General features: G+C 53.0%; 1 protein-coding gene across 3 annotated transcripts; it reads left to right on the forward strand.

Annotated features, from left to right (window-relative positions):
- Positions 1-408: 408 nt before the first annotated feature.
- SPATA32 (spermatogenesis associated 32) lies at positions 409-8,157 on the forward strand. Of its 3 annotated transcripts, XM_055387865.2 has the most exons (6): positions 463-526; positions 2,462-2,645; positions 5,331-5,385; positions 6,133-6,172; positions 6,475-7,439; positions 8,037-8,157. In XM_055387865.2, the coding sequence occupies exons 3-6, from the start codon at positions 5,381-5,383 to the stop codon at positions 8,122-8,124; spliced, it is 1,098 nt and encodes a 365-aa protein (XP_055243840.1). In that variant the 5' UTR covers positions 463-526; positions 2,462-2,645; positions 5,331-5,380; the 3' UTR covers positions 8,125-8,157. The 3 variants fall into 3 exon arrangements, with proteins under 3 accessions (XP_018883276.3, XP_055243840.1, XP_018883278.3); XM_019027731.4 differs by lacking the exon at positions 2,462-2,645 and having other exon boundaries at positions 409-526; XM_019027733.3 differs by lacking the exons at positions 463-526; positions 2,462-2,645 and having other exon boundaries at positions 6,454-7,439.
- The last annotated feature ends 4,698 nt before the right edge of the window (positions 8,158-12,855 follow it).

Genomic DNA, 12,855 nt, shown 5'->3' on the forward strand with positions numbered 1-12,855 from the left:
CTGGGGCACACGGGGTGCCTTATCGAATCTGGCTCCACACTCCCTGTGTGCACAAGTGTGTGTGCGAGCGGCTTGGTTTGGTTTAGCCGGTTCTTGGAAGGGCCCTGGGACCACGAAAAGGGCGGCAGCCCTGAGCCCCTGGCGTGCAGAGCGGGTGCAAGTCCGGTCCAGCACAGCCAGGCTTACCTGCCGCCTGCTTCTCGCTCTAGGCCCGCTGCGGAAGCGCGAGCCCCACCCCCGAGGTCTTCGGAGAGGAAGGAGTTCTGGCTTCGGGCCCGCAGCCTTCGGAGGACACCTCACTCGGGCCGTCCCGCGTCCGCCCGCCCGAAACGTAAATGCGGCTCCCTGCCTGTGGGGTCGCGGCGGGGACGTCACAGAGGCGGCGACATCACAGGCACCGGCGCCTCTAATATTTCCAGCGCCCACCAGTCCCTCAGCCAAAGAGCACACTGGAGGCGGAGAGGCAGCATCCACCAGCCCGCTCCCCGCCTCCAGGACAGAGCCTCGGTCTGCATGGGGGTGACAGGTGGGAGCGGCCGAGCGCCCGGGGGCGAGGGTTGGGGCAGGCGGGGAAAGCGAAAGTAAGAGGGGGAGGGGCGCGAAGGGGGCGGTCAGGAATCCGCCCAGGGCCGGTTCCCCTGCTCCCAAACCCCCGGAACCTGAAAGGCAGGTCGACCCGCCGCCAAAGCCCACCCGCTGCCCCTGACTACGGCTCCCAGCCTCAGCCCCTGCGCGGTGCACACCCGTGTGCTCTCACGGACACGCATGCGCGCCTTGGAGTAGGGACTGCAGAGTCAGTGGTTCTTGAAGGGGTTCTGAGACCACAGAAGGAGCAATGGCCTTGTGCACAGGAAACGACTCATGAATTATCCTGAACTGCAGATCCAAAAAATCACATCCAGTTGTCCCTCCTTGATGCTTGAGGCTTTGCAGGGAGGAGCGGCAGTCTTCAGCAGATTTTTATGGAGCGCTTCGTTGATGCCTTGTACTCTTCTCTGAACCAATGAGCAAAGATGTTTGCCCCCAGTGCCCTGTGTCTCCCCTTCCCATAGGGGCGTCAGATCCCCCACTGAAATGGTGGCTTTCTTTTGGGGATCCTCTCTCCCAGAAGGGCATGGGCCAGCATTAAAAATGGTCAAAAATTAGGTGGGCATGATGGCTCAACGCCTGCAATCCCAACACTTCGGGAGGCAGAGGTGGGAGGATCACATGAGGCCAGGAGTTCAAGACCAGCCTAGGCAACATAGCGAGACTTTGTCCTCTACGGGAAATGTTTAAAATTAGACAGGTGTGGCGGCATGAGCCTGTAGTCCCAGCTACTTGGGAGGCTGAGCTGGGAGGCTCACTGGAGCCCAGGAGTTGCAGTGAGCTATGATGCTGCCACTCCAGCCTGGGCCACAGAGCAAGACCCTGTCAAAAAAAAAAAAAAATTAACCAGAGGTCAGGTGCAGTGGCTCACGCCTGTAAGGTAAAACGTAGATTAGACAGCCAGGTCTGTCATGGAGAGGATTACACTGATTATTTGAACTGGGCTTTCAGGCATGAGTAGGACTTTGCCAGAAGAAGGCTTTCCAGGTATAAGAAATAGCATTTGCAAAGGCACTGGGTGCAGAAAGGCCTGCCGTACTCTGGGGGTAGCTTCGGCTTAGGGTGAGGGACAGGAAGCTGGATGCCAAGAGATGAAAAATGAAGGTAGAGATCAGACCAAGAGGCCACATGGAGTCTGGGGGTAACCGGAGACAAGTGAGATGTAGCAGGCTCACTCTGAGGTCATTGAAAATCCAGGTTGGAGGGGGACATAGTTGCAGTGGTCCCACTGGAAGACTAAAGAGATTTAAGACAGTGCAGTGAGTAGCATCCCAGAGTTTGGAGCCAGCCAGACCTGCCTTTGGGTCGTGTGCTGCTCTTAATAGCTGTGTGACCTCATACACGTTTCCTCATCTGTGAGAGGAGAGCCGTGGCCAACTGGGCATAGGGTAGGTATGAAGACTGAATGTGCAAAGCACTCAGCACCAAGTGCCAAAGGGTAGGAAGTCATGGGTGTGTGTTGGCTCTAGTACTGGGAGATGAGGACAGCATCAGGAGTAGGAGGGCAGGAGCTGCGGAGTGAGGAGGAGTCACAAATGACCCAGGTTTCTCATTTGGGTGAAAGGATGAAGGATGAATAGGGCGAGGAGAGTGGGGTATGGAGAGATGACAGACTAGAAAGGGAGACAGGGGTCAGACAGGCAGAACCGTGGCAGCCACACTTAAGAGTCTGGACATACGAGGTATGAATTTGAGGTAAGAAATTAGGCCAGGCATGGTGGCTCACGCCTGTAATCCCAACACTTTGGGAGGCCAAGATGGGAAGATCGCTTGAGCTCAGGAGTTTGAGACCAGCCTGGGCAACATAGCGAGACCTCATCTCCTTTTTTTTTTTTTTTTTTTTTTTGAGACACAGTCTTGCTCTGTCACCCAGGCTGGAGTGCAATGGCACCATCTCGGCTCACTGCAACGTCTGCCTCCCGGGCCGAAGCCATCCTCCCTATCAAAACCTAACAAAGACATTACAAGAAAAGAAAATTGTACACCGATATCCCTCATGAATATGCATGTGAAAATTCTGAAAAAAAGCCAATCAGATTCAACAACATAGAAAAAGGGTAATATATCACAACCAAATGAGGTTTATCCCAGTAACGCAAGGCTGATTTAACATTTTAAAAAATAAATTTATAGCTGGGCATGGTGGCTCACACCTATAATCTAGCACTTTGGGAGGCCAAGGCAGGTGGATAGCTTGAGCCCAGGAGTTCAAGACCAGCCTGGGCAATATAACAAGACCCATCTCTACAAAAAATATAAAAATTAGCTGGGGGTGGCGGTGAACACGTGTAGTCCCAGCTACTCCAGAGGTGAGGTGGGAGGATCACTTGAGACAGGGAGGTTGAGGTTGCTGAAATTGCGCCACTGAACTCCAGCCTGGGCAACAGAGTGAGACCCTGTCTCAAAAAAAAACAAAGTATTTTACCATAAACAGAATATAAAAATATAAAAGAATTATCACCCAAATAATATAAAATTACTCATATGTTAATGTATTATAACGTATGTTATGTATAACATATATAATATCATATTAAAGAAAAACCATATGATCATCTCAATAAATGCAGAAAAAGCATTAGGCAAAATCCAGCATCCATTCCTAATTAAAACTAAGCAATCTAAGAGAGGAAACTTCACAAAGATGCCCAAGCTAATGAAAGGCATCATGAAGAAACCTACAGCTAGCATCATCCTTAATGGTGAAAGGCTAAACACTTTCCCCTAAGCTCAGAACGAAGCGAGGATGTACACACGCACTCCTACTCAACATTGTATGGAGATTGTCCCCAGTGCAATTAGGCAAGTAAAGGAAATAAGAGGAACCAGATTGGGAAGGAAGAAGTAAAAGTGTCTTGACTCACACACATTATTGTCTATGTAGAAAATCCGATAGAATCTAAAAGAAAAAAAAAAGCTATGAGAACAAATAAGATTTTAGTATAGTTGCAGGATACAAAAGATGGATATATTTCTGTGTACTAGCAACAAACCACTGGAAATTGAAATTATTTCGGCCAGGCACGGTGGCTCATGCCTGTAATCCCAGCACTTTGGGAGGCCGAGGCAGGCAGATCATTTGAGGGCAGGAGTTTGAGATCAGCCTGGCCAAAATGGTGAAACCCCATCTCTACTAAAAATACAAAAAGTGAGCTGGGCGTCGTGGCGCATGCCTATAATCCCAGCTGCTCAGGAGGCTGAGTCAGGAGAATCGCTTGATCTCAGGAGGCGGAGGTTACAGTGAGCCGAGATCACACCACTGCACTCCAGCGTGGGTGACAGAGTGAGACCCTGCCTCAAAAAAAAATTATTTCAATTATTTCATATACTGCAGAATATCACTTGAATCCCTAATAGAACATTCTCAAGTCAGGCAACAAGGTCCCAAGCTGAGTCAATGTCTGACTTTTTCTCCCAGCCCCCAGTGCTGTTAAGAGGCTCACACAACAGTAATTTCTTCTCCTGTCCATACCCAGCTGCCGTTTATGGAGGGGTTGAGGCTGTGGGTGTTGATTAAACTGCCCAGGGAAATTCTGTAAAGGGAGCAAAGGCCCTGAGGTCAGAAGCCTGGGGGAACAGCAGGACCTGGGACAGGGGGAGTTGGAGAGGGAGAAGAGAGACACGTGAGGAAGCCAGGGAAGCATAGTGGTCAAGGAGGTGGAGGGTTCTGAAGAGATCATTGAGCCGGCCACTCTGCTGATACATCCTCCAAGACCAGGCTGAAGCAGATGGTCCCAATCCCAGGACCAGCCATGCAAGGACCCCTCCCTCCAGCCACTACATCTCTAGGAAGAGACCGCAGTACATTCTCATCCTTCCAGTATGATCCTGGGAGCGATTCTTCCCAGCCAGAGCCAGGGCTGTCACTTCCTGCCATACCCCAGGCTGATGGGGACCCACCTTGCATGATGGCAGGGTTGTCATGATGGCCCCACCATCAACCCCTATGCATGGCCCTGGGTAGCAGAGAACAGGGCAGCCTGGTGCTTCCCACCCCCACAGGGTGAAGAAACAGCTTCTGCAGTAAAAGATACAAGCCTCCAGGGAGGGGTTTGGGGTTGCAGACGTTCCCAAGGAGTCAGTCTCCCCTGCAGAGGGTGATCTGAGCTCATAAATCGTCAGATAGGTGCTAGCACCACCTCAGATCACACACCTGGGGTGCAGGCCTTGGCCTGGAGTCAGTGATGGATGACCCAGAGACGGGAGAGGAAGCCGGCAGAGGAGCAGGAATGGGGAGATGGGGGAGGTTCACATGGGGCGTTATTGGGACTCCACGCAGTTACAGGGTTCTGGGAGTAGCCGGTGGGGGCAGGGAGTTAAGAGTTTCCTGAGTCAAGCCTGCATTCAAGTCATCACTTCAGCTATGATCAGCTGGGGGACCTTGGGCAAATGGACCTGTCCTAATTTTTTGTGTTGAATCAGTGAGATAAAGCAGGTAAAGTGACCAGGCTATGGAAGCGCTCTGTCATGTTCGGGGTACTGTTAGCAGTCACGGTTTTGGGGGATGGAGATGGAACCGGGAGCCTCCGAGGAGGCAAGGCACAGACGGAGAGTGGAGGGAGCAGGACTGGAGGATAGGAATGGCGACCGGCTCGGGAACAAGGAGAGCGGGACAGGACGGTGAGGGGGAATAGCAGCCGGGAAGAGAGAAAAGAAGGGCAGGAAGAGGTGGCTGGCTCCGGAATCCCTCCGGGACTGTCCTCTACCCTGCAGCTCCCTGCCCTCATCTCCTTTCCCGTCAGGTACCCATGGATTTCCATGCTGCGGCAAAGGGTCAGTGGAGGTTGCAGAGATGCGGTGAGAACCATCCTCAATCAACGTAGGGCCTCCCCCGAGCCCTCCAGGACCTCCGACCTCACCCCCAGCCTAGGATCCCCCAGCCTAGGATCTCCCTCCCTTCTGCCATTTCCAAAACCTCCCCGGGGCCAGTGTCCAGGCCAAAAGGCTGGGGAGGGTGTGGGGCGTCTATCCTCCCACTTCTGTTTATGCCCTCAGCCCCTGGCATGAGAGGAAGACTGAGGGGTGGTGGGGCACACCCAGGGACAGGATAGGACCCGACCCCTCAGAGCTGCCTGGCTTGCTGAGGACAGAGCTGCTCAAGGCGGGGGTGGGCAGGCACTTGAAGAAAGAGTGGGCAGGTGGGTGGGAGGACATTGCTCTGGGGCTCCCCTGCTGGGGACTAGTGTTCTGGGCACTAATCCTCGAAGTGAGTTGCCCCAGCTCACCTGCAATGCTTGATAAAAATGAGATTCCTGGGCCTTACCTCCAACCAACTGGATTCCTCTTTGGGGGTGGGGCATGAGTTGGCAAGGAGCTTCCTAAACTCACTAAAGTTTCAGAATACAACTGCAGACTTCCTGGTGGCAGTGGAGTGGGACAGCAGGGGAATGGATGAGCTGGTGGCGGGGTGGTCGGGGGGAGGTGCATCGTGCCAGCTTCTGTTACAAGGCAGAGGGCTTTGAGGGCCCCAGAAACCCCCTTCCCACTGAAGCCACCACCCACCCCACAGATCTCCATCACCCACTCTGTCTTCTTCTGTCTTAGAGATGACTTAAGTCAACACCAGATACAAGAGGAACAGGAGGTAAAAATGGGAGTGTCCTCTTACAGGGAGGTGGTAGGCAAGCGGCAGGGCTCTTCCCTAAGTCCCCACCAGCCCCTACCCTTGACAATCCTGGGACCCTAGTACCAGGCCGGTGTGGGTACACCCACACACACCCCCCCTCACCAGGCAGGTCTCTGAGAGGAGGCAGGCATGGGGTTAGGGGGCGGGGGGAAGAGAGCAGGACCCAGGGCAGGGGTGGGGCAGGGACTCAGTGCCAGGGAGGGCCTCAGGGGCAGGACCTCCCGCTCCTGCCTCCTCAGCTTTGAGTTGAAACATTTCAGCTGGAGGCAGACATGCTAGAGCAGAAGCCTCAACTCAAAGTGGACCTGGACCCGGACCCAGACCCAGACCCAGACCCAGACCCAGAACTGGAGATCGGACAGGTGCCGGCTTTACTGGAGTCAGAGCTATACCCAGCCCTCAAGCTTGAAGCTGAGCTGGACACGGAAGCCAACTCGAACAAGGAGTCTGACTTCGAAGAACTCATGCAGCTGGTATGCAAGGTAGAGTCCGTCCACTCCAACATGGGGCTGCCCAAGCCACAGATCTTCAGACCGTGGAGTCTGAATTCAAACTGCCGGAGTTTCACGGAGAAGAACCACGTGTCTGCCTGCCATCACTCCATCAGTGCGCAGACCTCCAAGCACCTCTTCTGGGCAAACAAGCTCATCCAGGCCTCAGAGCACAGCCTGCAGCGGGCCATCAACATGCAGCTCAACAATGACAGCACAGGCCAGCCCATCAGATCCCCGCTCCGGGAGGCCATCCCCACCAACGCCCTGTGCTCCAAGGAGCAGCTCCAGATCCCTGATGCCCACTCAGCTCCTCCAGCCACAAGCTCCCAGGCGCCAAGCCCCCTCCTGTCCTCAGATCTCCCGCCACCCATTGACCTGACAGAGCTAATCACCTTTGCATCTTCCCTGGCCATGGCCTCCTCCAGCAGGATGGACCTGCCCAGTTTGGAACACATGATGAAAACTCCACCCCAGGAGGCTCTGGAGCCTTCCACAGAGCCCCTCCTGACCACTGTGGAGGAGCGAGAGCCAGAAAATCACTCAGAGACCCTGCCAGAGAAACCACGCGTAGCCAGAGCACCACTGAAATCTTGGAGTCAGGAAGACAAGAACTTCGCTCAATCTTACTTTGACTTCAGCAAGCCGGGGATCAAGAGGGCCACCATCAAAGGGCAAATGCAGCTTCTCCAGCCACCAGCCACGTCCCCTCTGCTGCAGGGAGGCAAGGAAGAGTGAGTGAGGCCAGCCCCGCAGCTCCCATAGAGGGGCTGTGCTAGAACGTGGCAGGGGTCCTCACACAGCCGGGTAGGGGTGGGGAACAGTGGAATGAGGGCCTGGGAGCAGGATGTGGTGGGCTGTGACGCCTCCACCTCAGTGACCTCATAAAGGCTGTTGGAACGAGGTTCCAGTGGACTGAGGCGCAGAGCCAAGGCGAGGGCTGGAGGGGGCCTGGGGACCAAGGAGGGTGGGCAAAGGGGCCTGGGTTCAAAATGGGAAGGACCACACTGGCATTAGGCGGCTTTCCACCCTGGGGGTCGGGCCTCACCAAGGTTGGGAATGCTCAGGCTGGGGTCTGCCCTGTTGAAAGCCTGTTGGCCCCAACCCTGGGGCCCAGGACACTTTTCTTGAGGGGAGAATGAGGGTGCAGGGCTCTCCAGTACACCTTGCTTTCTGGTAGTGAATGGACACAGAATGTAACCTCAGCTGCCCAGACGGGGGCAGCAGCAGAAGACCCCTTACCCCCAGCGACCTCTTCAGAGGGGCCTCTGGGCTCACCCCTCTCCTTCAACCACCCTCTGGGGCCCAAGTGACTCTCTTTTGTGTTGCAGCTCAGTGCCGCCAGGAAAAGAGAAAGAGAATCCATTATTGGTGAAAATCCATTTTAAGCTGTCAGCCCCAACAATCCCAGAGAAATGACTAGACAGAACCAATAAAGCCTCCAGTGCTGGCCGTCGGCTCAGACTTTTGTGCAAATGCCCCTGGGCCAGGGAGCCCTCCTGGCTGCTGTGTCCTCGTCTGTTTTTTAGGGATGCCACCCCATTTTTTAGCTGCCCCGGCTCCACCTGCCCCCAGAGGGCAATGCCACCCTTGTCCTGGCCACCCATCTCTCACCTGCCCACTCCCCAGGGTCAATTCCCTTCACTCCCTCCTGGCCAGCCCTCTAGGCCAGCAGAAAGACTTGTGGCTGGTCTTGGGGAGACCTCGGTGTCCTGTGAGGCTTCCATTTCTTAGACTGTGAAATGAGGCTTCCTCTTGGCCTGAGGCCAGGGACGTGTTGGGATCATCTGAGGAGATGGCCTTGTGGGCGTGGACTGGGCAGGTGAGAAAGTGGGTCTCAGGGGGTTCTTCCTGCGCTCTTCATGGGGAATAGCTGGCATGGGGAAGGGATGGTGTCCAGGAGCTTGAAGGGGAGGAAAATGAGGCCGAAGAACTGGTCCTCCAGGGGGTCACAGGCTGGAGCTAGATGTACCTCCAAATGCAGGAGAGCCATAGATCACCCAGACATGTGCACACAGACACCACCAGCTGCCCGGCACATCACACATACAGCACCCACACACAGAGGAAGCAGCACATGCCACACATGCCCATGTACACATGTGCCTGTGACAGTCACATGTACCAAACATGCACACAAAGCCAGGCATGATGTCTCACGGCTGTAATCCCAGCACTTTGGGAGGCAGAGGTCAGCAGATCACTTGAGGTCAGGAGTTCGAGACCAGTCTGGCTAACATGGTGAAACTCCATCTCTACTAAAAATACAAAAATTAGTTGGGCGTGGTGACATGCGTCTGTAGTCCCAGCTACTGGGGAGGCTGAGGCAGGAGGATCTCTGGAGTCCGGGAGGCAGAGGTTACAGTGAGCTGCGATTGCACCATTGCACTCCAGCCTGGGCAACAGAGCAAGACTCTCAAAGAAGAAAAAAAAAACACACATGCACACAAATGCACACTCCTCCCACCCAGGGTTTGGCCTTGGAGGCCCAGAAGGCAGGCAGTATAGACTGGCTTCTGGGAGAGTAGAGATGGCAGCAAAGGAAGGAAGGGGATTCGGAGTATGCGGATGGACAGGGATGTGGACAGGGAAGCCTGGGGGAGGGAGAATGGGAGGCCACGCCATGGCCTGGCCTCAGGTTCCCTGCTAAGCAAAAGCCCAGCCTTGTGGATCTTCAAGAGCCTGCCCAGCTTTCGAAGGGGCCAAGGAGAGAGATGCCCAGGGCCTGGAGGGTGGGATTAGGAAGGGGTGAGCAGTTCAGAATGGGCCAGGGCCAGCAGGAGAAGTGGGAAGGAGACTGGAAGGAGGGACAAGGAGGAGCTGCAGAGGTAGGTGTCTTGGGGGCAGTGGGGGACTGAGCCAGAAGCATCACTGGACTCTCAGGACTCATCTTTCCTCAGGTTTTTTTTAAATTAATAGACTTTATTTTTTAGAGCAGTTTTAGGTTTGCAGCAAAACTGAGTGGAAAGTACAAAGAGTTCCCATGTACCCCTGTCCCCACCCACATACAACCTCCCCCACCATGGACATCCTGCAGTGGTACATTTGTTACAACTGATACACCTACACTGACTCATCATCATCACCAAAAGTCCACAGTTCACATTGGGGTTCACTATTGGTGTTCTACATTCTATAGGGGTTTGTTGTTGTTTTTGAGATGGAGTTGTGCCCTGTCACCCAGGCTGGAGTGCAATGGCGTGATCTCAGCTCACTGCAACCTCTGTTCACCTCCTGGGTTCGAGCGATTCTCCTGCCTCAGCCTCCCAAGTAGCTGGGACTACAGGCACCTGCCACCATGCCCGTCTAATTTTTGTATTTTTGTAGAGACGGGGTTTCACCATGTTGGCCAGGCTGGTCTTGAACTCCTGACTCTAGGTGATCCACCCGCCTTGGCCTCCCAAAGTGCTGGGATTACAGACGCGAGCCACCACACCTGGCCTGTTCTATGGGTTTTGATTGTAGTATGATACAGAGTCGTTTCATTGCCCTAAAAATTCTGTGCTCTACCTGGCCCCTCCAACTCCTGTCAACAACTGGTCCTTTTACTGTTGCCACAGTTTTGCTTTTTCCCAAATGATTTGGAATCATACGGTGTGCAGTTTGTTTGGGTTAGCTTCTTTCACCTGGTAATACATGTTTAATGTTCCTCCTGTCTTTTCCTGGCTTGATAGCGCATTTATTTTTAGTGGTGAATACTATTCCATTGTCTGGGTGTATCACTGTTTATTTATCCATTCACCTACTGAAGGACATCTGGGTTGCCGCCAAGTTTTGGCAATTATGAATAAAGCTGCCATAAACATCCATGTGCAGGTTTTTGTGTGGATATGAGTTTTCAAAACATTTGGATAAATACCAAGGAGCACGATAGCTGGACCATGTGATAAGGGTGCATTTAGTTTTGTAAGAAACTGCCAAACTGTCTTCCAGATTGGCTGCACCATTTTGCATTCCCACCAGCAATTAATCAGTTCCTATTGTTCCACATCCTCACCAGCATCTGGTGGTGGTGGTAGTGTTTTGGATTTTGGTATCTGAATAGGTGCATAATAGTATCTCATTGTTTTAATTTGCAATTTGCTGATAACATATGATGTTGAACATTTTTTCATATGCTTACTTTCATTTGTATACATTCTTTGGTGAGGTGCTTGTTTAGATTAGATTTTTTTTTTTTTTTTTTTTTTTTTTTTTTTTTAGACAAGGCTTCATTCTGTCACCCAGGCAGAGTGCAGTGGCTCGATCATGGCTAATTGCAGCCTTGAACTCCTGGGCTCAAGTGATCCTCCTGTCTCAGCTTCCCAAAAAGCTGGGACTAAAGGTGTGCACCACCATGCCTGGCTAAGCTTTTTATTTTTTGTAGAGATGGGATCTTTCTATGTTGCCCAGGCTGATCTCAAACTCCTGGCCTCAAGTGATCCTCCCACCTCAGCTTCCCAAAGTGCTGGGATTAAAGATGTAAGCCACCACACTTGGCTTTTGCCCATTTTTTTTTTAAATCGGGCTGTTCATTTTCTTACTGTTGAGGGGTTTTATTTTTTTGTTTTTTGAGACAAGTTCTTTCTCCATCACCCAGGCTGGAGTACAATGGTGCCATCATGGCTCACTGCAGCCTTGAACTTCTAGGCTCAAGCAATCCTCCCTCCTCGGCCATCCAAAGTGCCGGGATTACAGTCCTGAGCACCATGCCTGGCCTTACTGTTGAGTTTTAGGAGTAATTTGCAGAGGGCAGAAGACCAAGAGATCTGAGTCATCACAGAAAACAAACAGGTGACCAGGGCTGGAGGAGGGTCCTTTTCCCTCACCCAAGGTGGGGGGAATCACTGCCCTACCCCTTTCCCCAGAATCCCCTGCATAGAGGGCTGTGGTACAGCTTCCTATGGAGGATCCTGGGAGGAGGTGGAACTGTATACCCATAGGCCTGGTCCCAGGTCCCCTGGAGTCTGAGTACCTGAGTGGGCTGGGTCCCTCTGCCCTCTCTCCTTCCTGCCTCTGAGGCCTCCACAGCACCCTCAAAGGCTGCTCACATGAGATCCAGCAAAGGAGCAGCCTGGCAGGATGCAGAAAGGGAGGCTGCAGCTGCATACTGCCTGGCTGACCCAGATGGAGCCAGCAGCAGCCATGGCCACAAAGGCTGAACACACCATGAGGAGGGCAAGAGAAACCCAGGGCCTTGTGAAGCTGCCCATCCAGCCGAGTCAGGTCCAGATGCTGGGTCTCAGAGGTGAAGGCAGGGACCGGAGGCCAGGCCTTGGGTGCTGGGTTTGGGGTAAGGCCTGGCTAGCCCTGGCATTTCTATGCAACAGATGCAAAGACCTTTCCAACCTCTTTCTTTCTCCTGGGGCAGCTTGACAGGCAAGACACCCCAGCAGCTGGCAGGTGAGGGCCCCAGGACTGGGAGTAGAGAAGAAAATTAGGGGGTGCTCAGGGAAGAACTACAAAGGATTGCCTGCCCTGAAGCTGGGGTCACTGCAAGAAGCCAGTGTTTGCAACCATCCCTCCATGCTTGTCTGATTTGCTCATCTCTACAACCCTAGGGCTCACAGTCTTGTGTGTGTGTGTGTGTGTGTGTGTGTGTGTGTGGAGGAAAGGAAAAGAAAACTCAGTGGATTGGTAGATAGGTGAATGCAGGTATTTAGATGGATGGATAGATGGATGATGAACAGGATGGAAAAGAAGGGAGAAGGTAAAGAAGGAGAAAAAATGGGGGGAAAAATCTGAGTTCCCCTGCCTCATGGGGTCTAGGACCATAGGGGTAAAGGCAAAAGAAACTACAGCCTCAGTGCTCCCCCAAACAACATGTACTGATATTGGCAAGGGCTCCTCAAAGCAGAATCACTTTATTCATCATCAACAATGTTCAGTGCCTACTACATGCCAGGCACCCGCAGGGCTCCAAGGCACTGTAGCTTCAGAGCCAGACTGCCAGATGTGACCTTGGACATGAGTTTTGAATGTTTTTCAAACATGAGTTTTGGACATGAGGACTGGATGGGCACATAACATGTACCAACACACAACAGCCACTGCTACTCTTTATATTAAAAGTTATAGGCCAGGTGTGGAGGTTGATGTCTATAATCCCAACAGTTTGGGAGGCCAAGGTGGGAGGATTACTTGAGCCCAGGACTTTGAGACCAGCCTGAG

The sequence above is a fragment of the Gorilla gorilla genome, chromosome 4 (assembly GCF_029281585.2).
Source record: "Gorilla gorilla gorilla isolate KB3781 chromosome 4, NHGRI_mGorGor1-v2.1_pri, whole genome shotgun sequence".
Classification (NCBI taxonomy): Eukaryota; Metazoa; Chordata; class Mammalia; order Primates; family Hominidae; genus Gorilla; species Gorilla gorilla.

What these genes read in the sequence shown, in the direction of transcription:
- SPATA32 (XM_019027731.4), top strand. An exon ending in GTGGAGGTTGCAGAGATGCG is followed by an intron (nt 5,386 to 6,132) that starts GTGAGAACCATC and finishes CTTCTGTCTTAG; the next exon opens with AGATGACTTAAGTCAACACC. An exon ending in CTGCAGGGAGGCAAGGAAGA is followed by an intron (nt 7,440 to 8,036) that starts GTGAGTGAGGCC and finishes TTTGTGTTGCAG; the next exon opens with CTCAGTGCCGCCAGGAAAAG.